Genomic DNA, 23,241 nt, shown 5'->3' with positions numbered 1-23,241 from the left:
GGATACTGAGTTGGATGATCAGCCATGATCACATTGAATGGCGGTGAAGGGCCGAATGGCCTACTCCTGCACCTATTTTCTATGTTTCTATATACATACATACATACATACATACATACATACATATGTATGTATATAGAAACATATATATATGTATGTATATAGAAACATATATATATATATATACACACACACACATGGTAAAGTGAGTGTACAGTGCCTCTTGCGTGTGATGAAGTTACTCCATCCTTGGCAGCTGCTTCAAGTGTTTGCTGAAGCCCTTTTATTTTGGAGGATTGGAAAGTGTCCCCTCCCTTCCATCTGCCGCCCTCTAACCACACAGCACAAGGGAAAGAAAATCAGTGTGGTTGCAGCCTGTGGTGCTGTAATCTATGAGAAGGTGTCAATCGTGTTCCCCTGGCGGGTGAAGTGGGTTTTTTCCCCCCCTATGCTTTTCCTTTGCTCTCTTCCCTGTGTGTGTGTGTGAGTGTGAGTGAGTGAGTGTGAGTGAGAGTGTGAGTGAGAAAGGGGGAGGGCTGTACAATCGCAGAGAGAAGCTGAGCAGAGGAGCAAGCAGTTCCAGGATGGACTGAGAGGCGTTGTGAGCTTGTTGGAGCACAGCAGACCAGAGCAGAGAGCAAAGCAAGGGTGGCAACTAGACCTGGACTACCTTTAACTTTAACACCATCACCACTATATCAACCCCCCCCCTGCTCTAATGTGCCTCTAAAACGCTGGCAGATGCAGCGAGGCAGCTAGAATGGGCAAACTCCACTCGAAACATGGTAAGACAGCTTTGATCAAAGCCACTACATTGATTTTTTTAACTGCAAAAGCAAATGTAAAAAGTAACCCACGTTTATTTTCCACCCCTCCTTTCCAATCTGCAGCCGCCGTTTGCAAACCCAGAGAAAGCCCAGAAGGTGAGTAAAGTGTGTAATTGTGTGTGTGTGTGTGTGATTAAAAAAAACCCAAAACACAACTCTTTTTTAACTTAACCCTCCCCACCACCACCACCTAATCAGAAAGAGTAAAAGTTTCGCCATGTTTGCCTGTGTTATACTCTGTGACAGAGGGGAGGAATGGAACTGACCGCTTTCTTTTGCTCTCTTGTGTGTATGTGTGTGTGTTTAGGTGACAGTTTCGTGGTGAACGCTTGCCTCAATCGCAGGGGTCTGGAGGAATGGGTGGTCGCACGGAACAAGGTCCCGGGTTGCAAGGCACTATCCTGCCGGCTCTCCACCGCGGTAAGCGAGCAAGCAAGCCAGCTAGCTTAGCTCCCTTCCTCCCTCTCCCTGTCTTCCTCAACTCCTTGTACTGGCTGGGGTCTGGACAGCAGGAGAGGGCTGAGGGGTTTAAAATCCTACAACCCCCTCCCCCCCCTCCTCTAAAAAAAGAAAGCCCCTCTCCCATTGTGTCCCTCTCCCATTATTGTGTCTCCCATTGTCACAACTAGACAATAAAACACTCTATTTGCTGAAACGTTTGCTGAAACTAGACAATAACTAGATAACTAGACTACTGTTCCTTCCACACAGTTGCAGGACTCTGGTCATTTAACCCTCTCACTCTACAAACTACCATGCAGCCAAACGTTTCAGCAAATAGAGTGTCACAGAGAGAGAGAGAGATCACGTTGGTGAGGGTGTTGGAGGGGGGATAGATTGGCTGGAAATTGCACTACCAACCCCCCAATATCCAGGTGACTGAAGGAAAATGTTTTACAAATTCCAACTAGTTTCTGGTCGCACGCCTGTTTCTTTTTAACAGCCCCTCACGGTTGTCCCGAGATGGGAATCGGTGTGTGTTGATCCATAAAGATGTTCTGCATATCCATAAAGATGTTCTGCTTGCTCTCTCTCTCTCTCTCTCTCTCTCTCTCTCTCGCTCTCGCTCTCGGATATCTGACCGACTGAGATGGAGTCAAGAGTGTTTCATTGTCGTGTGTCCCAGATAGAAAGAACAATCACATTCTAACTTGGGGCAGCACAACAGAATATGTAAAGTGACCTACACCCCCCTCCCTCCCCAATTAAAAATGTCCCATAGGCTATCTGATTGATTTATCTTCTACCTCCCTCCCTCGAGTGCCCCGCAGAGTGCCTGACCTCCCTACCTACCCCTCACCTCCCTAAACAAAAGTGGCCCATAAATCTGACTTGACTTCCCAAACTCTGTCCCCAGAGTGTCCTGGAGAATGGGTTTCTGCCTAAATCCCCCCCCCCCCCCCCCACCCCTCTCCAAAAGTGTCCCGCAGAATATTTCACAGACCTCTCGACACCCCCCCCCCCCCCTCCCCTCCCAAAAAGTGCCCCACAGAATGTTTAGCAAGGAACCTATTTGATGCTGGTTTAAACCGAAGATAGACACAAAATGCTGGAGTAACTCAGCGGGACAGGCAGCATCTCTGGAGAAGAAGAATAAATAGTTGACGTTTTGGGTCGAGACCCTAGCCCTCCCCCCCCCAAAGGTGTCCCAGCCAGATGGGTTTTCTGGCTAGCTTAGTCTTGAGCGGGGGTGGGGTGGTTTGGGGGTGGGGTGGGGGGGGGGGGAATGAAGAGAGGGCTGTTTGAGGAGTTAAAACAGGCGCTACCAGTTTGGGAACAAGTCCAGGTGAACGGTGAAGAGAAAAAATATTATTTGATGTCGAAACATAGAAAATAGGTGCAGGAGTAGGCCATTCAGCCCTTCGAGCCAGCACCGCCATTCAATATGATCATGGCTGATCATCCAGAATCAGTACCCCGTTCCTACTTTCTCCCCATATCCCTTGATTCCTTTAGCCCTAAGAGCTCTATCTAACGCGCTCGTGAATACATCTGATGAAAGGCCTTGCCTCACGGTTTTACAAATGTACTCTGACTGTGTGATATTTGGCTTGCATCAAAGGGCTGGATTCTGGCAGGCTGCCTGGTGGAATCTAATGTACATCCCTTCAAAAGCCAGCGTAGTAACTAAGCACGATTTTAATGTCTGTTTTTTAAAAAATCCTGGGGCAGGCAGACCAAGTGTAGTGGTGATTTTTGTTGCCTCTTTTCAACGTTCAGTCTTGTCTCTGTGATTTGCTCTGGGATGTTGGCACGTACTTTAGTCGGGCACTCGTTTAAAGTTTAATCTCGCAGCCCAAAATGCGACGAAACGCTCATCGTTTGAGTAGACTGGATAAATAGGAATGGGTGACGTTTTCGGGTCGAGACCCTTCTTCAGACCGAGTGTCAGGGGGAAGGGAATTGAGAGATAATAGACGGTGATGTAGAGAGATGTAGAACTAGTACTGGAGTAACTCAGCGGGACAGGCAGCATCTCTGGAGAGAAGGAATGGGTGATGTTTTGGGTTGAGACCTTTCTTCGGACTGAGAGTCGAGGGACTGGGTCACGGGCTGAAATGTCACCCATTCCTTCTCTCCAGAGACGCTGCCTGTCCCGCCGAGTTACTCCAGCATTTTGTGTCTATCTTCAGTGTAAACCAGCATCTGCAGTTCCTTCCCACACATAGAACTAGTACTAGTTTCCCTGTCACCCTGTTGAGTTTCATTGGCTGTATAACTCGTTATCACCTGGTCCACAGCCAACAATGGACCATTGTGGACTCCACGTTTCCTTGATCATCCTTCCTTTCTGCACACTTTTCACTCATTTGTTCTACATTTGTTCTAACTTTTTCAGTCAGAGAGTTGTGAATCTGTGGAATTCTCTGCCTCAGAAGGCAGTGGAGGCCAGTTCTCTGAATGCATTCAAGAGAGAGCTAGATAGAGCTCTTAAGGACAGCGGAGTCAGGGGGTATGGGGAGAAGGCAGGAACGGGGTACTGATTGAGAATGATCAGCCATGATCACGTTGAATGGCGGTGCGTACAGGCTCGAAGGGCCGAATGGCCTCCTCCTGCACCTATTGTCTATTGTCTATTGTCTATTGTCTATCTCTCTACATCACCGTCTATCTCTGTTTCTCTCTCCCCTGACACTCAGTCTGAAGAAGGGTCTCGACCAGAAACATCACCTATTCCTTTTCCCCAGAGATGCTGCCCGACCCGCTGAGTTACTCCAGCTTTTTGTGTCTATCTACAGTTTAAACCAGCATCTGCAGTTCCTTCCTACACATTTCTAAATAATCTGGCCATTTCTCCCCATCGGCCTGTGCTGTGTTTACTGTATTTTTGGCATCTGGTTTGATTGGGATCCTTAATGATTGTGTCCACATTTACCGAGAAGCAGATCTAAAAGATAAATAGCAGTACCGACGGCATTGTGTTCTCCTCTAGATACTGGTTTGGTGCATGTTTCTGTGAACAGTGAGTTTTCAAGAAGTAATCTTTGTTTAAAAATGTCTTTGTTAAATTGCAATTCATATACTGTACTTTTGGCAGTGAGGTGGTAGTTTAGGGTCTCGACCCGAAACGTCGCCCGTTTCTTCTCTCCAGAGATGCTGCCTGTCCTGCTGAGTTACTCCAGCATTTTGTGTCTATCCTGTGCTGTATGTTCTATATCGAGCAGGTTAAAGGCAAACAGAGGAGTTCATAGATGGACACAAAATGCTGGAGTAACTCAGCGGGTCAGGCAGCATTTCTGAAGAGAAGGAATGGGTGACGTTTCAGGTCGAAACCCTTCTTCAGACTGAAGACGGGTCTCAACTTGAAACGTCACCCATTCCTTCTCTCCGGAGATGCTGCCTGACCCATCTGAGTTACTCCAGCATTTTGTGTCTACCTTCGATTTAAACCAGGATTTGCAGTTTTCTTTTCTACAGAGGAATTCATGTACTTTTCTATCCAGCCTGCACCCCATTTTGCACACTCCAAACAATTATTCCAAGCCCATTAACCAATTATGTCAAGCCAACAAACTCCGTAGGTATTGTGCCAGGTATTGTGTGACACTGGCTACTCTCTTTGGGTTTCTTGCAGCGAGCACGGTGGCGCAGCGGAAGAGTTGCTGCCTTACAGCGCCGGAGACCCGGGTTCGATCCTGACCACGGGCAGGGCCGTTTTTACAGCATTATGGGCCCCCGGGCAAAGCAGTGTACTGGGGCCCCTACCGTTACTCTCCCCCACCCCCTTTCCCTATCAGCCCCCCCCCTGTCGTGCCGGCAAAAAGCACTTACCGATGGACAGGGTGCTACATTGTTGCGAAAAGCACTTACAGTTCGCTGTGAGAAGCACTTTGGGACCGAAAATGTTGCGAAAAAAGCACTTATTGAACCAACATTTTTAAAGTAGTATTTATTTATTGCAAGTCACTTAACATACACAGATCAGCATGGGGACCCTATGCTCGTGGGCCCCCGGGCAAGTGCTCCTCAGGCCCACGCGTTAAGACGGCCCTGACCACGGGTGCTGTTAATACGGAGTTTGTACTTTCTCCCCGAGACCTGCAAGATCTCCGGTTTCCTCCCACACTCCAAAGATGGAGTACAGGTTTGTAGGTTAATTGGCTTGGAATAATTGTAAGAATGCCTCTGGTGTGTGTAGGATAGTGTTAGTGTGCGGGGATCGCTGGGTCGGCGTGGACACAGTGGGCCGAAGGGCCTGTTTCCGCGCTGAATCTCTAAACTAAACGAAAAGGTTTGTAGGGGCATACACTCTTGGAGAACAAGGCATTTTCAATGAGACATTGTTGCAGTGGTGAGGAATGTTTGGTAGGTGCAGCTCCCGAATAATTTGACGCAAAAATGTTGACGGAAAATTTCCGGCTGAGTTTGTAGATGACTTTGCACTGTATCAACATCTTGCTATTATATCCGAAGGTTTATTCTCTCCTTCCCACCAAAGGTCTCAGCCTCAGAAGGCAGTGGAGGCCAATTCTCTGAATGCATTCAAGAGAGAGCTAGATAGAGCTCTTAAGGATAGCGGAGTCAGGGGGTATGGGGAGAAGGCAGGAACGGGGTACTGATTGAGAATGATCAGCCATGATCACTTTGAATGGCGGTGCTGGCTCGAAGGGCTGAATGGCCTCCTCCTGCACCTATTATCTATTGTTAAGCATTTGTTTTGCTGATTCAAATAATGATCAAGCTGTGATACAATTATGATTATAATTAAGTACATATTTGTCCTGTAAGCATTTAACTTTATATGGTAGATGCAAAATGCTGGAGTAACTCAGCGGTTCCAGGCAGCGTCTCTGGAGAGAAGGAATGGGTGGCGTTTCGGGTCGAGACCTTTCTTCAGACTGAGAGACTAAGAGCCCTGTCAACTGACCTCAGTCAGGCGAACGACAACAAACAAAGACAGCAGAAGCAGAAGCAGCTTCATAACTTCTGCTGCCTCAAACGCAAGAAGATATGGAAGGGCAAGGTGTGAAAACGACAGATCAAAGCAGACAGTGATCAAGGAATGGTTCATTGTTGGCTGAGGGGATGGTGGCAACGACACGCACAAACAGTAAAATTAATTGGGAGGACAATGAAACTAGTCGGAGAACTAGGGTGGGGGAGGGATGGAGAGAGAGGGAAAGCAAGGGTCACTTGAAGTTTGGGAAATCAGTGTTCATACTGCTGGGTTATAAGTTGCCTGAGCAAAATATGAGGTGCTGTTCCTCCAATTAGCCCTGGGACTCGCTCTGACAATGGAGGAGGCCCAGGACAGAAAGGTCGGCGTGGGAGTGGGAGGGGAGTTAAAGTGCTGAGCAACCGGGCGATCAGGTAGGTTTAGGCGGACAGAGTGGAGGTGTTCAGCGAAACGATCGCTGAGCCTGCGCTTGGTCTCGCCGACGTATAGGAGTCCACACCTGAAACAGTGGATGAGGTTGGAGGAGGTGCAAGTGACATTGTTTGTGCAGTTAGACGGTTGACAGACGCCCACAAATTTGACAGTAAGAAATTCTTCCTCTCTTCAAACGCTGGCAAACTTTAATTTCCTCTTTGGCTTTAGCCGGAGGGCAGCCTTTTGTTTTAAAAGCTGCAGTTCGAGACAGTCCCGGCTACATCGGGAGGTCAGAGATGTCATGAATGGAGAGGGAGACGGTTCATGTTTCCCGATTGTATTCGGACGTTCGGTAGACGTGGGGCCATTTATGGAGTTCTCTCGACTTTCTGCCGAAACCGAAAACACAACAGCAGAATCTCATGAACCCATCGCCTTGCTGGAGTTGCCCGATGAAAGTGCAATCATAAATCACGTAGACGCCAAGATCGCAGCGTGGTGGGGAGGTGTCCAAAGGCACCTTGTAGTTTGCCAGAAGGCACTTGATCTTAAGTGAGAACCAGCCTCAGTTAGGTCGCGGCGTGAGTCGCGTTGCAGGGAGCACAGCTACGAGGACAGATGAAATATGTTCGAATAACAGCTGCTGGAAGTGGGAAAAGAGACTGGAATTTTTATGTTACAAGTGCATTCTTTCTCTCCCTCCACTCTCCCCACTCTCTATTTTGTCAAACTGCAGACTTTAGTCCAGTTTAGTTTATTGTCACGTGTGCCGAGGTGCGGTGAAAAGCCTTTGTCGCGTGCTGACCCAGTCAGCGGAAAGACAATACACGATTGCAATCGAGCCATTTACACAGTGTACAGATGCATGATGTGGGAATAACGTTTAAGATGCACGATAAAGGAATAACGTAAAGTTAACGACAAAGATAGTCACCAAATGAGGTAGATAGTAGTTCAGGACTGCTCACTGGTTGTGGTGGGATGGTTCAGTTGCCTGATGACAATAGATAATAGGTGCAGGAGGAGGCCATTCGGCCCTTAGAGCCAGCACCACCATTCAATGTGATCATGGCTGATCATTCTCAATCAGTACCCCGTTCCTGCCTTCTCCCCATACCCCCTGACTCCGCTATCCTTAAGAGCTCTATCTAGCTCTCTCTTAAATGCATTCAGAGAATTGGCCTCCACTGCCTTCTGAGGCAGAGAATTCCACAGATTCACAACTCTTAGACTGATGAGAAGTTTTTCCTCATCTCCGTTCTAAATGGCCTACCCCTTATTCTTAAACTGTGGCCCCTTGTTCTGGACTCCCCCCAACATTGGGAACATGTTTCCTGCCTCTAATGTGTCCAACCCTTTAATAATCTTATACATTTCGATAAGATAACAGCTTGACTGCACTCTTTTAAGTATTTATTATTTGATCTGATGCACTGTTTCATATCTCAGTGATGCAAGTAAGTTGGTATGTTTCCGATAGTGCGATTTGGATACTTCTCTCACTTGAGATAGCTGTTGTCCACACAAATAATCGAGCTGCTACTAAGCAGGTTTTTCACTGCATAACTTTGTAGAAATCCATTAACTGACCTTGCTGAGAGGTCAGAAGGATTAACTGGGTTGAGGTTATGTTTGCTGTAGTGTCCGGTAGCAAAGGCAATACTGTAGCACTCATCTAAAGAGAACCTGTGTTTTTGCATCAGAACTTGCTGGGCTCCTGTGGATCGTAGTGAAAGGTTTTTGTAGCCTTCATTTAACGTGAGTGTATGGCGAGTCCGAAACTTGTTGGTTGTAGAAGAAGTTTATTGCAGCCGCAATATTCGAATACAGAGTTAAACAACAAGGTAAAGGACAACCATTACAAACTTACTGTCTTCCTTGAAGACTTCGCCGAACTAACTAAATCGGGCGCCAAACGCGCACATGACATCGCTGGCCAATCAGCGATGTCGCTTCCTGGACCAATCCCCATGGTCGCGTTCCCACGTGACCTCGCTGGCCAATCCGAGGGTTCGACGACCTGGACCATTCTCTATGGTCGCTACATGACCCCCCCCCAGAACCTGAGGTGCGGAACCTAACAGGGAGCCGGATTTCGCGACCATAACCGGTACGGAGAGGGACAGCCTGAACCACAGGAGCCGGAGGTTCCGGACTTGGCGGAACAGCCGGGACGGGAGGTTCTCGAGGAACTACCGGAACGGGGGGTCCAGGAGGAACTGCCGGAACGGGGGGTCCTGGAGGAACTGTCGGAACGGGGGGTCCTGGACTGAGCGGACTTAACGGAGGTCGGCCTCTCCTAGGGGTTTGACCGACCAGGACTGGTTGATCCGGATCCAAATGGGCAGGTTTGAGCCGGGACACCGAGACGAGCTCACTCTTGCCGCACATGTCTAAGGTGAAGGTAGCCGTTCCCTTACGCAAAACCCGGAACGGCCCTTGATAGACCCTCTGCAACGGGGCGCGATGGGCATCTTTACGCAAAAAAACAAACTCACAGTCCTTCAGGGAAGACGGTTCATGTACCATGGGACACCCATGACGTGAAGTCGGAACTGGAGCCAGGGAGCCCACCCATTCCCGGAGAGATGCTAGCACTGATGGGACGGTAGGCAGCTGGTCTGAAGGGTCAGGAAACAGATCTCCGGGTACTCGAAGTGTCGAGCCATATACTAGCTCTGCGGACGACGCACCGAGATCTAGCTTAGGAGCAGTCCGGATGCCCAAAAGAACCCAAGGGAGTTGGTCTACCCAGTCCGGGCCTTCAAGCCTTGCACTGAGGGACGCCTTAAGTTGGCGGTGGAACCTTTCTACGAGTCCATTTGCCTGGGGGTGATAAGCAGTCGTGGGTTGTAACTTGGACCCGTACAGTTCTGCCAGCGCGGCCCAGAGGGACGAAGTGAACTGTGGCCCTCTGTCAGTGGTAATAACTGCCGGGACCCCGAAACGAGCTACCCAATGAAGGGCCAAAGCCCTAGCACAAGACGCGGACGAAATATCAAACAATGGGAAAGCCTCTGGCCACCGGGTGAACCGATCCACCACCGTGAGGAGGTGGGTGTAGCCCCGGGAGGAAGGTAAAGGCCCAACCAAATCCACGTGGATGTGGAAAAAACGAACAGCCGGGACCTCGAAATCCTGTACGGGGGGCTGGACGTGGCGCTGGACTTTAGCGGTCTGACAGGGCACGCAGGGACGTGCCCACCCCGCTACCTGTTTCCGCAGGCCATGCCAGACAAACCTCGCTGCTACCAAGGCAGAGGTGGAGCGGATAGACGGGTGCGCCAGCCCATGAATGGCATCGAAAACCCGGCGCTGAAGGGAGGGCGGTACTACCGGCCTGGGACGGGGAAGAGAAACATCGCACCAGACTTTCGTGCCCTCCGACCCACAAGCTACCAGGGCCAACTTCAATCCCGAAGTGGTGGACCGGTAAGTCGAAACGGTATCCGCTAGGAGCTGTGCCTCCGCAAGCTCCTGGGGATCCACCTCGCAGTCCACCGCCGAAATAGGGGGAAAAGCAGGTCTAGGCAGGGCGTCAGCAACGGCATTAAGCTTACCCGCGACATGACGGACATCGGTGGTAAATTCGGAGATAGCAGTCAGATGCCGCTGCTGGCGGGCCGACCATGGGTCAGACAATTTCAAAAAAGCAAATGTTAATGGCTTGTGGTCCGTAAATGCCACAAATGGGCGGCCCTCGAGGAAGTACCTGAAATGACGAACAGCTAAATAGAGAGCCAGAAGCTCTCGGTCAAATGCGCTATACTTCAGCTCGGCCGAATTTAGTTGCCGGCTGAAAAACGCTAAAGGCTGCCAACGGCCACCGACCTGCTGCTCCAGAACCCCGCCCACCGCCACGTCAGAGGCGTCAACCGTCAGGGCCGTGGGGGCGGAGGGGCTCGGATGGACCAACATGGTGGCGTCTGCCAAGGCTGCCTTAGCTGCTGTAAAAGCCGACTCAGCGGTCGGGGACCACAACAACTCTACCGGATTCCCTGCAAGGCATTGGAAGAGCGGGCGCATGACTCGCGCAGCTGCCGGAACGAACCTATGGTAGAAATTAACCATGCCTACGAACTCCTGCAGCCCTTTTACTGTGGTGGGCCTGGGAAATGCCCGGATAGCCTCCACCTTCTCGGGCAAAGGGGAGGCGCCGGCAGGGGTAATTCTGTGCCCTAGAAAATCAAGAGCAGGAAGGCCGAATTGACATTTGGAGGGTTGGATTATGAGCCCGTGGTCTTGGAGCCGCTGGAACACGGTCCGCAAATGGGCCTGGTGTTCCTGCACGGAGGGGCTGGCGACCAGGATGTTGTCTAAATAAATAAACACAAACGGTAAACCCCGGCCCACGCGGTCCATCAGCCGCTGGAAAGCCTGTGCCGCGTTCTTTAAACCGAAAGGCATACGCAACCATTCAAACAGCCCGAACGGAGTAATTGTTGCAGTTTTCTGTATGTCCTCCGGTCGCACCGGAATCTGATGGTATCCTCGCACCAAATCGATTTTGGAAAACACCACCGCTCCTTCCAGCCCAGATGAAAAATCCTGTAGGTGTGGTATGGGGTAGCGATCAGCCGTGGTGCCAGCATTGAGACGCCGATAATCGCCACATGGTCTCCACCCCCCAGATGCCTTGGAGACCATGTGTAACGGCGAGGCCCACGGGCTGTCAGACTGACGGACAATTCCCATTTCCTCCATTTTCCTGAACTCCGCCCTTGCCACCACCAGTTTGTCTGGCGGTAGTCTCCTGGCCCGAGCGAAAACGGGAGGGCCTTCGGTGCGGATGTGATGGACCACACCGTGCTTAGCCGAAGGCGTGTCAAAACGTTGGACGAGCAGCTCCGGAAACTCTGCCAGAATCGCAGCATACGAGTCGGGGGCCGCGACGATGGCCTGGACAGTAGGGCTGGGCGAGGAGGCGATTGTCGGAGCGACGTGCTCATCTTCGGCGGAGGGTCGGAGGTCGTTACCGCGGACATCAGGAACCAGTGAAAAAGCCCAGAGAAAATCTGCGCCGAGGATCGCTTGTTTGACGTCGGCTATGATGAATGGCCATTCGTACGTGCGGAGGCCTAACACAAGGGACATCTTCCGTGTACCGAAAGTGCGAATTGGGCTGCCATTAACCGCGATGAGGGTGGGACCTGTCTTACCCGATCTGGTTTCGAGGTCGGTCGGCGGCACTATGCTGACGATGGCTCCCGTGTCTACCAAAAATTCTGTGTCCGTGAATCGATCATGGACATAGAGGCGCCGGTTCTGGCCAATCGTAACTGCCCCTATGTACGATCGGCCGAGGCATTTCCCGCGAAGGTACAAGGCAAACGGCAGTTGCGGGATTCGTTACCCCATCGTAGGTGATAATAGCACCAGCCGCGCTTGTGCGGATCTTTTTGGCGGGCTTTCGGAGAATTGGCGGGAGACGTGGCGCCATCTTGCCGTCGCTGTGGCGTGGTCACTGATGTCGAGACTTTGTTGATCGAACCACTTGCCTTGTTTTTTGCCGCTATGAGCGCGTCCGCTTTCGCTGCATATGCTTCGGGGTCCTTAAAAGAACAATCCGTGAGCAGCAGTCGGACATCCTCGGGAAGTTTCTCGCGGAATGCCTGTTCGAACATAGGGCAATCCGTATGCTCACCGGCTAGCATCATCATTTCGGCCATGAGGACGGAAGGCAGTTGGTCTCCAAGATCTGGTAGGTGCAGAAGTTTTGCCGCACCACCATGCTTATTAAACCCGAAGGTTCGCAGTAATACTTTCTTCATGGCCTCGTACTTATTTTCCGCAGGTGGATCCACGATGAACCGCATCAGGCGCTTGGTTGTGTCCGGCGATAGAGCGCTGACGAGGTAGTAGTACTTCGTGGATTCGTCCGACACCTTCTTTATATGAAATTGAGCCTCGGTGTGGATAAACCAAGCTTGCGGTGCGTGCGTCCAAAACAACGGAAGATGAACGCTTCCGGCGCTTGACTCCGGTGTGCCCGGCTCGGTCATCGTCAACGAGGCGTCGGGTTCCTGCTCAGTCGGTGATCGTCCAGATCACGTCGGGGTCACCAATATGGCGAGTCCGAAACTTGTTGGTTGTAGAAGAAGTTTATTGCAGCCGCAATATTCGAATACAGAGTTAAACAACAAGGTAAAGGACAACCATTACAAACTTACTGTCTTCCTTGAAGACTTCGCCGAACTAACTAAATCGGGCGCCAAACGCGCACATGACATCGCTGGCCAATCAGCGATGTCGCTTCCTGGACCAATCCCCATGGTCGCGTTCCCACGTGACCTCGCTGGCCAATCCGAGGGTTCGACGACCTGGACCATTCTCTATAGTCGCTACAAGTGAAGATAAAGCAAGGCACTGTGTAAAGCTGCAGACTGTGCGGTCAGTTGTCTTATTATCCCATTAAATTCAGCCTAAAGCATTGAAGGTACACTTTGGAAACATGGCCGTGGGGAGGTGATTGTGTCCGGCATAGAACCATCTGTGGTTTATGTCTGGTATTTTCTCGTGAACCGAGGTAGTTTTAGTTCAGTTTTTCATATGAAGAAAGACTGGATAGACTAGGCTTATACTCGCTGGAATTTAGAAGACTGAGGGGGGATCTTATAGAAACATATAAAATTCTTAAGGGGTTGGAGAGGCTAGATGCGGGAAGATTGTTCCCGATGTTGGGGAAGTCCAGAACCAGGGGTCACAGCTTAAGGATAAGGGGGATGTCTTTTAGGACCGAGATGAGAAAACATTTCTTCACACAGAGAGTGGTGAGTCTGTGGAATTCTCTGCCACAGAAGGTAGTTGAGGCCAGTTCATTGGCTATATTTAAGAGGGAGTTAGATGTGGCCCTTGTGGCTAAAGGGATCAGGGGGTATGGAGAGAAGGCAGGTACAGGTTACTGAGCTGGATGATCAGCCATGATCATATTGAATGGCGGTGCAGGCTCGAAGGGCCGAATGGCCTACTCCTGCACCTATTTTCTATGTTTCTGTGTTTCTATTGTCACGTGGACTGAGGTACAATGAAAAGCTTTTTTTGTTGAGTGCTGTCCAGTTAGCGGAAAGACTGTACACGATTAGGATTGGGCTGTCCACAGAGTACAGATACTAGCATAAAGGGAATAACATTCAGTGCAAGGTAAAGCCCAATCAAAGATAATCCGAGGGTCGCCAAAGAGGTAGATAGTAGTTCAGGACTGCTCTCTGGTTGTGGTGGGATGGGTCGGTCCACAGAGTACAGTTTCAGGATGAAGGGAATAACGTTTAGTGCAGGGTAAAGTATGATTAAAGAGAGTCCGAGGGTCTCCAATGAGGTAGTTGGGAGGCCAGGACTGAGCTCTAAAAGCATTGTTTTGCATGTTATTGGGCGGCACTGTGGTGTAGCTGGTAGAGCTGATGCCTCATAGCTCCTGGTTTGATCCTGACCTCGTGGAGTCTGCACGTTCTCGCTGTGACCACGTGGGTTTCCACCGGGTGCTCTGGTTTCCTCCCACATCCTAAGGACGTGCGGGTTTGTAGGTTAATTGGCCTCTGTAAAATTGCTCTGACTACGCAATAGTTCTTTATCAGGGCGGCACGGTGGCGCAGGGGTAGAGTTGCTGCCTCACAGCGCCAGAGACCCGGGTTCAATCCTGACTTCGGGCGCCGTCTGTACGGAGTTTGCTCGTTCTCCCCGTGACCGCGTGGGCTTTCTCTGGGTGCCCCGGTTTCCTCCCACACTCCAAAGACGTGTACATTTGTAGGTTAATTGGCTACGGTGGATTTGTTAATGGTCCGTGGTGCGTATGATACCGCTAGTCGCTAGTGTACGGGGTGATCGATGGTGGGCGCGACTCAGTGGGCTGAAGGGCCTGTTGCCATGCTGTCTCTAAGGTCTAGAGATTGGTTTCAATAAAGCATGGGATGTGAGCTTTGCACACTGGAGATCCATTCTATGCTTTCATGGGTGATGTATTACTGATGTTGAAAGCTACTGCCAAACATTTACAAGCAAAAAAACGGTTGTAGGATGAGTAGTTTCCTTTAGGTAGCCCCTTTCCACCTCCCAGCTATAGATGGTGTAAAATGAACCTGGCATCAAGTTCCTCTTGCATTCTCTGGTTAAAAGGACGAGTGCAAGTTCTGAAAAGATACTGCCACAAGCGAAGAAAATACTGGCTTCAGTACAAGGAATTCAAAGTCTCCTTGCAATGTGTAGTTGGTAGTTTACCATTCTAAATCAGTGAGACCTGCATTATACATAACTGCGTGTGAATACTCAGAATGTGTAGGAAGGAACTGCAGACGCTGGTTTAAACTGAAGACAGACCCAAGAAGCTGGAGTAACTCAGCGGGACAGGCAGCATCTCTGGAGAGAAGGAATGGGGTGACTTTTCAGGTTGCGACCTTTCTTCGGACTCAATGGGTGACGTTTCGGGTCGAGACCCTTCCTCAGACTGAAGAAGGGTCTCGACCCGAAACGTGACCCATTCCTTCTCTCCGGAGATGCTGCCTGACCCGCTGAGTTCCTCAAGCTTTTTGTGTCTCTCTGTGGATACTCGGAGTACATAACTCAGCGGGTCAGACAGGATCTCTGGAGAAAAGGAATAGGTGACGTCTCGTGTCTGGAAAGGTCTCGACCCGAAACGTCACCTTTTCCTTCTCTCCAGAGATGTTGTCTGACCCACTGAGTTACTCCAGATTTTTGTGTCTATCTTCGGTTCAAACCAACATCTGCAGTTCCTTCCTACACATTATGAATACCTCAGATGCAAACGATTAGTTTGTTCAGGGTAGTTTACGGCTGTTTTCAGTATGCCAGTGGTTTTTAAATAGTTTAAATAGTCCAGGCTAATCTCTCTACTGATGCTGATAATTTAGTTTCAAGACACAGCAGGGAAAAGGGCCTCGGCCCACTGAGTCTACGTTGACCATTGATCATGCTAGTTCAATGTTATCCCACTTTTGCATCCACTACCGACACACAAGGGACAATTTTACAGAGGGGCTAATTAACCTACAAACCAGTGTGTGGGAGGAAACTGGAGCTCCTGGGAAAGAAACCATGGAGAATCCACACGCTCCAAAATCCACACACGGACAGGACAGCGCCCGGGGTCAGGATCGAACCCGGCTCTCTGGTGCTGTGAGGGAACTGCTCTACCTGTCCTTCCTTGGGCTCGATAGGACCCTTTTAGTCTGAAGAAGGGTCCTGACCCGAAACGTCACCTATCCGTTCCCTGCACAGATGCTGCCTGACCCGCTGAGTTCCTCCAGCACTTTGTGGGGGTTTTTTTGCTCAAGATTCCAGCATCTGCAGTTCCTTGTGTCTAATTTACCTCCCTATCCTCTGCATCGTATTATCTAACCTATCAAGGTAGCGTTCCTTAGTGAAGATAGAAACACAGACACAGAAAATATGTGCAGGTGTAGGCCATTCGGCCTTTCAAGATGGCACCGCCATTCAATGTGATCATGGCTGATCATTCAAAATCAGAACCCCGTTCCTGCTTTCTCCCCATATCCCTTGATTCTGTTAGCCCTAAGAGCTAAATCTAACTCTCTATTGAAAGCATCCAGTGAATTGGCCTCCACTGTCTTCTGAGGCAGAGAATTCCACAGATTCACAACTCTCTAACTGAAAAAGTTATTTCTCATCTCAGTCCTAAATGGCCTACCCCTTATTCATAAACTGTGACCCCTGGTTCTGGACTACCCCAACATGGGGAACATTTCTCCTACATCTAGCCTGTCCAATCCCTTAAGAATTTTATATGTGGCAGAGCACATCGGCGAGACCAAACGCAGGCTCGGCGATCGTTTCGCTCAACACCTTTGCTCAGTCTGCCTTAACCAACCTGATCTCCCGGTGGCTGAGCACTTCAACTCCCACTCCCACTCCCAGTCTGACCTTTCTGTCATGGGCCTCCTCCAGTGTCATAGTGAGGCCCACCGCAAATTGGAGGAACAGCACCTTATATTTCACTTGGGCAGCTTACACCCCAGCGGTATGAACATTGATTTCTATAACTTTAGATAGCTCCTCTGTCTCTCCCTTTCCCCTCCCCCTTCCTTCCCAGTTCTCCCACTGTCTTCCTGTCTCCAACTACATCCTTTCTTTGTCCTGCCCCCTCTCCTGACATCAGTCTGAAGAAGGGTCTCAACCCGAAACGTCACCCATTCCTTCTCTCTCGAGATGCTGCCTGACCCGCTGAGTTACTCCAGCTTTTTGTGATACCTTCGATTTGTTAGCATCAGTTGAATAATCTTCAAAACATTTTTATCCCTGAAACAGTACAGATGTTGCCCTCAGAGAAAGTTAAGTATTTTTAACATTTTCTGTTTTGGCAGTATATGTCAGATACAGTCCAAATAAACAGTTTGCAGTTGAGAAATTCAAATCAGCAGAGATCATTAACTCTAATGCTGGAGTAACTCAGCAGGACAGGCAGCATTTCTGGAGCGAAGGAATGGGTGACGTTTCGGGTCGAGACCTTCTTCAGATTGAGTCTGAGTCTGAAGTCGGGTCTCGACCCGAAACGTCACCCATTCCTTCTCTCAAGAGATGCTGCCTGTCCCGCTGAGTTACTCCAGCATTTCGTGTCTACCTTCAATTTAGATTTAGAGATGCAGATATAGCGCGGAAACAGGCCCTTCGGCCCACCGAGTCCGTGCCGCCCAGCGATCCCCGCACATTAACACTATCCTACACACACTAGGGACAATTTTTACATATTACCCAGTCAATTAACCTACATACCTGTACGTCTTTGGAGTGTGGGAGGAAACTGAAGATCTCGGAGAAAACCCACGCAGGTCACGGGGAGAACGTACAAACTCCGTACAGACTGCGCCCGTAGTCAGGATCGAACTTGAGTCCCCGGCGCTGCATTTGCTGTAAGGCAGCAACTCCACCGCTAAACCAGCATCTGCAGTTCTTTCCTACACATTAACTCTTAACACATTTTATCCAGTGAGATTTTACAGTAGGACCAAGCAAATGTTGTGGGAACTTTCTTCTGTATTTCTAATTCACACAGAAAGCAAACTATCCAAATAAAATTGACACGTATTGTATATTTAAAACTTGGGGAAATTCTTTTGTATCAGTGAAGATGTTAAAATAATACGTGAAAATTCGCTCCATTAACTGACAAAGCAAATTACTCTGAAGATAGACACAGAAAGCTCAGCGGATCAGGCAGCATCGCTGGAGAGAAGGGATAGATGATGTTTCGGGTCGGGACCCTTCTTCAGACTGAGAGGCAAGGGTCCCTAGTGTGTAGGATAGTGTTAGTCCAGGGTGATCGCTGACTCGGTGGGCTGAAGGGCCTGTTTCCACACTATATCTCCTAAAGTCTGAAAGTCTATTAGACAGGCAAATACTTCCTGTACTTTACAATGCACATCTGCTAGTCTTAATTTCCTGAAAGAAAGTTGCTTTTTTTTAAACAGTTCTATATTATAGTTTATCGAATTAACCAATAATTGATTTGTATTTCCGATTGATGTGCAGGTTTGTAAGTTAGTTGACCTTTGTTTCCAGATCTGTTATGCCACTGCAAGTAAGAATTTCATTGTTCCGATCCGGTACATATGACAATTAAATGCTCCTGACTCTTGAATCTTGAACTTCTGTTCCTGTTACAAACTGCATGGGGGAAAAAATGAACAATTCAGAAACAGAGAAAAATAGGTGCAGGATTAGGCCATTCAGCCCTTCGAGCCAGCACCGCCATTCCTCCAAAGACATACAGGTATGTAGGTTAATTGGCTGGGCAAATGTAAAAAATTGTCCCTAGTGTGTGTAGGATAGTGTTAGTGTGTGCGGGGATCGCTGGGCGGCGCGGACCCGGTGGGCCGAAGGGCCTGTTTCCGCGCTGTATCTCTAAATCTAAAACGAAAATCATTCAAGATGATCATGGCTGATCATCTAAAATCAATACCCCTTTCCTGCTTTTCCCCATATCCCTTGATTCCTTTAGCCCTAAGAGTTAAATCTCACTCTCTCTTGAAAACATCCAGTGAATTGGCCTCCACTGCCTTCTGTGGCAGAGAATTCCACAGATTCACAACTCTCTGGGTGAAAAAGTTTTTTTCTCATCTCAGTCCTAAATGGCCCACCCCTTATTCTTACATTAACATTGTTTGCTGGAGCCTTTTAAAAAAACAAAAAAAAAAACAAAGACCTCTTTCTCCTACCAAGCTGTGAATTACCTGTATTTCCTTTTGTTTGGAATATATTTACCGGTTCACTATTGGTCTTGTGTATTGTGAGGGGCAGCTGGTACTCATTGAAATCCCTAAACAGTGAAGTGTTTTTTTTAAAAAAAAGCTTAGCAAGTGTAAGCTAGTCTGCTCTGCTTGTGACTGTTAAAAGAGCTGTGAATGCTCAGCCAAGTGGTCTCTTTTGTGGTGATTGCTGTTGGCTGCACAAATAGCTGGACTACAGCGATGGAATGTGTTGCCTCAGTAAAGGCGAAGAAAGGATGTGGCTCTTGTGTTTTGCCGAGTTCTGCGTTTTACAAGGAGGCACAGGTCCTTGTAGCCCACTGAGTTTGGAATTTGCATCCAGTCTGTTTGCTTTAGTGGCGGTGTAAATACGTGTCTTGTACGATGGCCCCGTGGCTTCTGTGTATCTTGTGAAGACCTACAGCTGAATACTGCGAGGTTTAGTTCAGAGGCACAGCGCGGAAACAGGCCCTTCGGCCCACCGGGTCCGCGCTAGCCAGCGATCACCTCGTACACTAGCAGTTTTCTACACACGCTGGGGGCAATATTCCAATTTTACTGAAGCCGATTAGCCTACAACCCTATTCACAAAATACTGGAGTAACTCAGCGGGCCAGGCAGCATCTCAGGAGAGAAAGAATGGGTGACGTTTCGGGTCGAGACCCTTCTTCAGTCTGAAGAAGGGTCTCTACCCGAAACGTCACCCATTCCTTCTCTCCTGAGATGCTGCCTGACCTGCTGAGTTACTCCAGCAATTTGTGGATAAATACCTTCGATTTGTACCAGCATCAGCAGTTATTTTCTTACACCACCTTTTTAGCCTACAAACCTATACGTCTTTGGAATGTGGGAGGAAACCGGAGGAAACCCACGCAGGTCACGGGGAGAACGTACAAACTCCGTACGGACAGCACCTGTAGTCAGGATTGAACCCTGGTCTCTGGCTCCGTTAGGCAGCAACACTACCACTGTGCCACTGTGCCTAATTTGAGATAGAAAGAAATATCTGTTCTGGATGGTTTTTAAATCTTTTTCCTTTCCTCCTGGGTTTATTGTTCAGCTGGAATGCGTTTCCTCTTTAGTCATGGAAAAATCACAAAGTGCTGGAGGAACTCAGCGGGGCAGGCAGCATTTCTGGAGAGAAGGAATGGGTGACGTTTCGGGTCGAGACCCTTCTTCAGACCGAAGAAGGGTCTTGACCCGAAATGCCGCCCATTCCTTCTCTCCGGAGATGCTGCTTATCCCGCTGAGTTACTCCAGCACTTTGTGTCTATCTTCGGTTTAAACCAGCATCTGCAGTTCCTTCCTACACATCTCCTTGAAGGATATGGATAGGTGGCGTTTTGCGTCGGAACCCTTCTTCAGACTGCCCGAGTTACTCCAGCCTTCTGTGTTTTTTTTTGTAACCCAGCATCTGCAGTTCCTTGTGTCTCCACTAGAGTGGATGACGAGAATCGTGACATTGGCCATTTAAGTTCATGTGATAGGAGCAGAATTAGGCCATTCAGCCCATCAAGTCTACTCCGCCATTCAATCATGGCTGATCTATCTTTCCCTCTCAACCCCATTCTCCTCCCTTCTCCCCATAACCTCTGATACTAATCAAGAATCTGTCAATCTCCGCCTTAAAAATGTACACTGCCTTGGCCTCCACAGCCGTCTGTGGCAACGAATTCCACAGGTTCACCACCCTCTGACTAAAGAAATTCTTTCTTGTCTCCTTCCTAAAGGAACGTCCTTTAATTCTGAGGCTTTGGCCTCTGGTCCTAGACTCTCCCACTAGTGGAAACATCCTCTCCACATCCACTCTATCCAGGCCTGTTGCTATGAGGTAGGTTTCAATGAGGACCCCCCTCATCCTTCTAAACTCCATCAAGTATTGGCCCAGTGCCATCAAATGCTCATCAGATGTTATCCCACTCATTCCTGTATTTGAGGGGCTGAGACTGTCATGGAGCACAGGCACTGATTGCCTCACTCTGAATGAAATGGTGTTGCAGGTGAGACAGGTAGGATTAATTAATGAGGCAATAGATAATAGGTGCAGGAGGAGGCCATTTGGCCCTTCGAGCCAGCCATTCAATGTGATCATGGCTGATCATTTTCAATCAGTACCCCGTTCCTGCCTTCTCCCCATATCCCCTGACTCCACTATCCTTAAGAGCTCTATCTAGCTCTCTCTTGAATGCATTCAGAGAATTGGCCTCCACTGCCTTCTGAGGCAGAGAATTCCACAGATGTTAAAATAATAAGTGAAAATTCACTCCATTAACTGACAAAGCAAATTACTCTGAAGATAGACACAGAAAGCTCAGCGGATCAGGCAGCATCGCTGGAGAGATGGGATAGATGATGTTTTGGGTCGGGACCCTTCTTCAGACTGAGAGGCAAGGGTCCCTAGTGTGTAGGATAGCGTTAGTCCAGGATGATCACTGGTCGGCGCGGACTCAGTGGGCCGAAGGGCCTGTTTCCACGCTGTATCTCCTAAAGGCAATGCTTTCAGTGGCAGCACTGTCTATTGAGCAAGTATAATTGTTAGTTACCAGATGCGTTGTGGAATTCGAGTTTTGCAATATTACAGTTTGCAATTTAGTTCATTGTCACGTGTACCGTGAACAGGTTTTGTTGCGTGCTAACCGGTCAGTGGAAAGACAATGCACGTTTACAATCGAGCCGTTTACAGTGGGTAGATGCATGATAAAGGAGATAACGTTTAGTGCAAGGTAAAGTCCGATCAAGGATCGTCCGACGGTCTCCAGTGAGGTAGAATATTAACAAATCATGGATCTTTCTGTACCGCAGTTGATTTAATTTTGCACCTTGAACGAAGCATGTGATACACTTTAGTTTAGAGACACAGAGATGCGGCGCGGAAGTAGTCCCTTCGGCCCACCGAGTCCGCGCCGACCAGCGATCCCCGCACACTAACACTATCCGACGCACTCTAGGGACAATTTACAATTTTACCGAAGCCAATTAACCTATAAACCTGTACCTCTTTGGAGTGTGGGAGGAAACCGGAGCACCCGGAGAAAACCCGTAGTCAGGATCGAACCCGGGTCTCTGGTGCTGTGAGGCAGCAGCTCTACCCGCTGCGCCACCCTGCTGCCTTTTGTGGAGGGTTTTTTTTTTTCTGATTGGAGGCAGTGAGCAGGGGAGTTCTTCTAGTGGTCCACGATTGTTTTGTGATCTACATTGACAATTCGGATGACAATTTAGTTCCCAGCGGTAGTAAGTTTGTAGATGATACCTAAATTGCTGATGGAGTGGACAGGACAGGACAGTTCAGCTCAGCTTAGTTTATAGTTGACACGTGTGCGGAGGGACAGTGAAAAGCCTTTGTTGTGTTTCGGAAGGACGTCTAAATTTCCCAACGGGATCTAGATCACTTGGGAAGGTGGGCCAAGGAATGGCAAATGGAATTACATTCTGACAAGTGTGATGTGGTGCATTCTGTGTTTTGCCAGAACCAGACTCCAGCAAGGGAAACGGGGGGGGGGGGGGGATAAAAGTGGAGCCAGCACCATCATCCCCAATGCTTGTCAGTCAGAGAGTTGTAAATCTGTGGAATTCATTGCCTCAGAAGGCAGTGGAGGCCAATTCTCTGAATGCATTCAAGAGAGAGCTAGATAGAGCTCTTAAGGATAGCAGAGTCAGGGGGTATGGGGAGAAGGCAGGAACGGGGTACTGATTGAGAATGATCAGCCATGATCACATTGAATGGTGGTGCTGGCTCGTAAGGGCCGAATGGGCTACTCCTGCGTCTATTGTCTATTGTCACAGTGAAAGTAGAAAAGACCACATTGTATACTTTACCACAGATACAGAAGACCATTGAAGGCACACAAGGAGCATGAGGACACAGCAATACTGCTACCAAAAACATGTTTAGTTTGGTTAATTGTCACGTGTACCGAGGTACAGTGAAAAGCTTTTTGTTGCGTGCAATCCAGTCAGCTAAAAGACTATACATGATTCCAATCGAGCCGTCCACAGTGTATAGATACAGGATAAAGGGAATAATGTGAATAACGATCAATGGAAGATAAAGTCCAGCAAAGTGCCATTAAAGATAGTCCGAGGGGCCTCCAATAAGATAGATGGGATCGCTCTCTAGTTTTTGGTAGTCAAGTCAAGTCAAGTCAATTTTATTTGTATAGCACATTTAAAAACAACCCACGTTGACCAAAGTGCTGTACATCTGATTAGGTACTAAGGAAAAAAATGAAACATACAGTAGTACGCAAACAGTTCACAGCGCCTCCTCAATGAGCCTCAAACGCTAGGGAGTAGAAATAGGTTTTGAGCCTGGACTTAAAGGAGTCGATGGAGGGGGCAGTTCTGATGGGGAGAGGGATGCTGTTCCACAGTCTAGGAGCTGCAACCGCAA

The 23,241-nt window shown here is 48.9% G+C and overlaps 1 protein-coding gene across 3 annotated transcripts in view; it reads left to right on the top strand.

Moving 5' to 3' along the window:
- The first annotated feature begins 363 nt into the window (after positions 1–363).
- nkd1 (NKD inhibitor of WNT signaling pathway 1) overlaps positions 364–23,241 on the top strand; it is a 97,726-nt gene continuing 74,848 nt past the window's right edge. For 2 of the 3 annotated variants that reach the window (XM_078400401.1, XM_078400400.1), the window contains exons 1-3: positions 364–785; positions 891–923; positions 1,135–1,247. In XM_078400401.1, coding sequence (XP_078256527.1) covers positions 761–785; positions 891–923; positions 1,135–1,247 — 171 coding nt within the window. In that variant the 5' untranslated portion in view covers positions 364–760. The remainder of the gene's footprint in view (positions 786–890; positions 924–1,134; positions 1,248–23,241) is intronic. The other variant, XM_078400402.1, reaches the window with a different exon arrangement.

This window comes from Rhinoraja longicauda, chromosome 6 (assembly GCF_053455715.1).
Source record: "Rhinoraja longicauda isolate Sanriku21f chromosome 6, sRhiLon1.1, whole genome shotgun sequence".
Lineage (NCBI taxonomy): Eukaryota > Metazoa > Chordata > Chondrichthyes > Rajiformes > Arhynchobatidae > Rhinoraja > Rhinoraja longicauda.
This window is presented reverse-complemented; position numbering and strand designations above follow the sequence as displayed.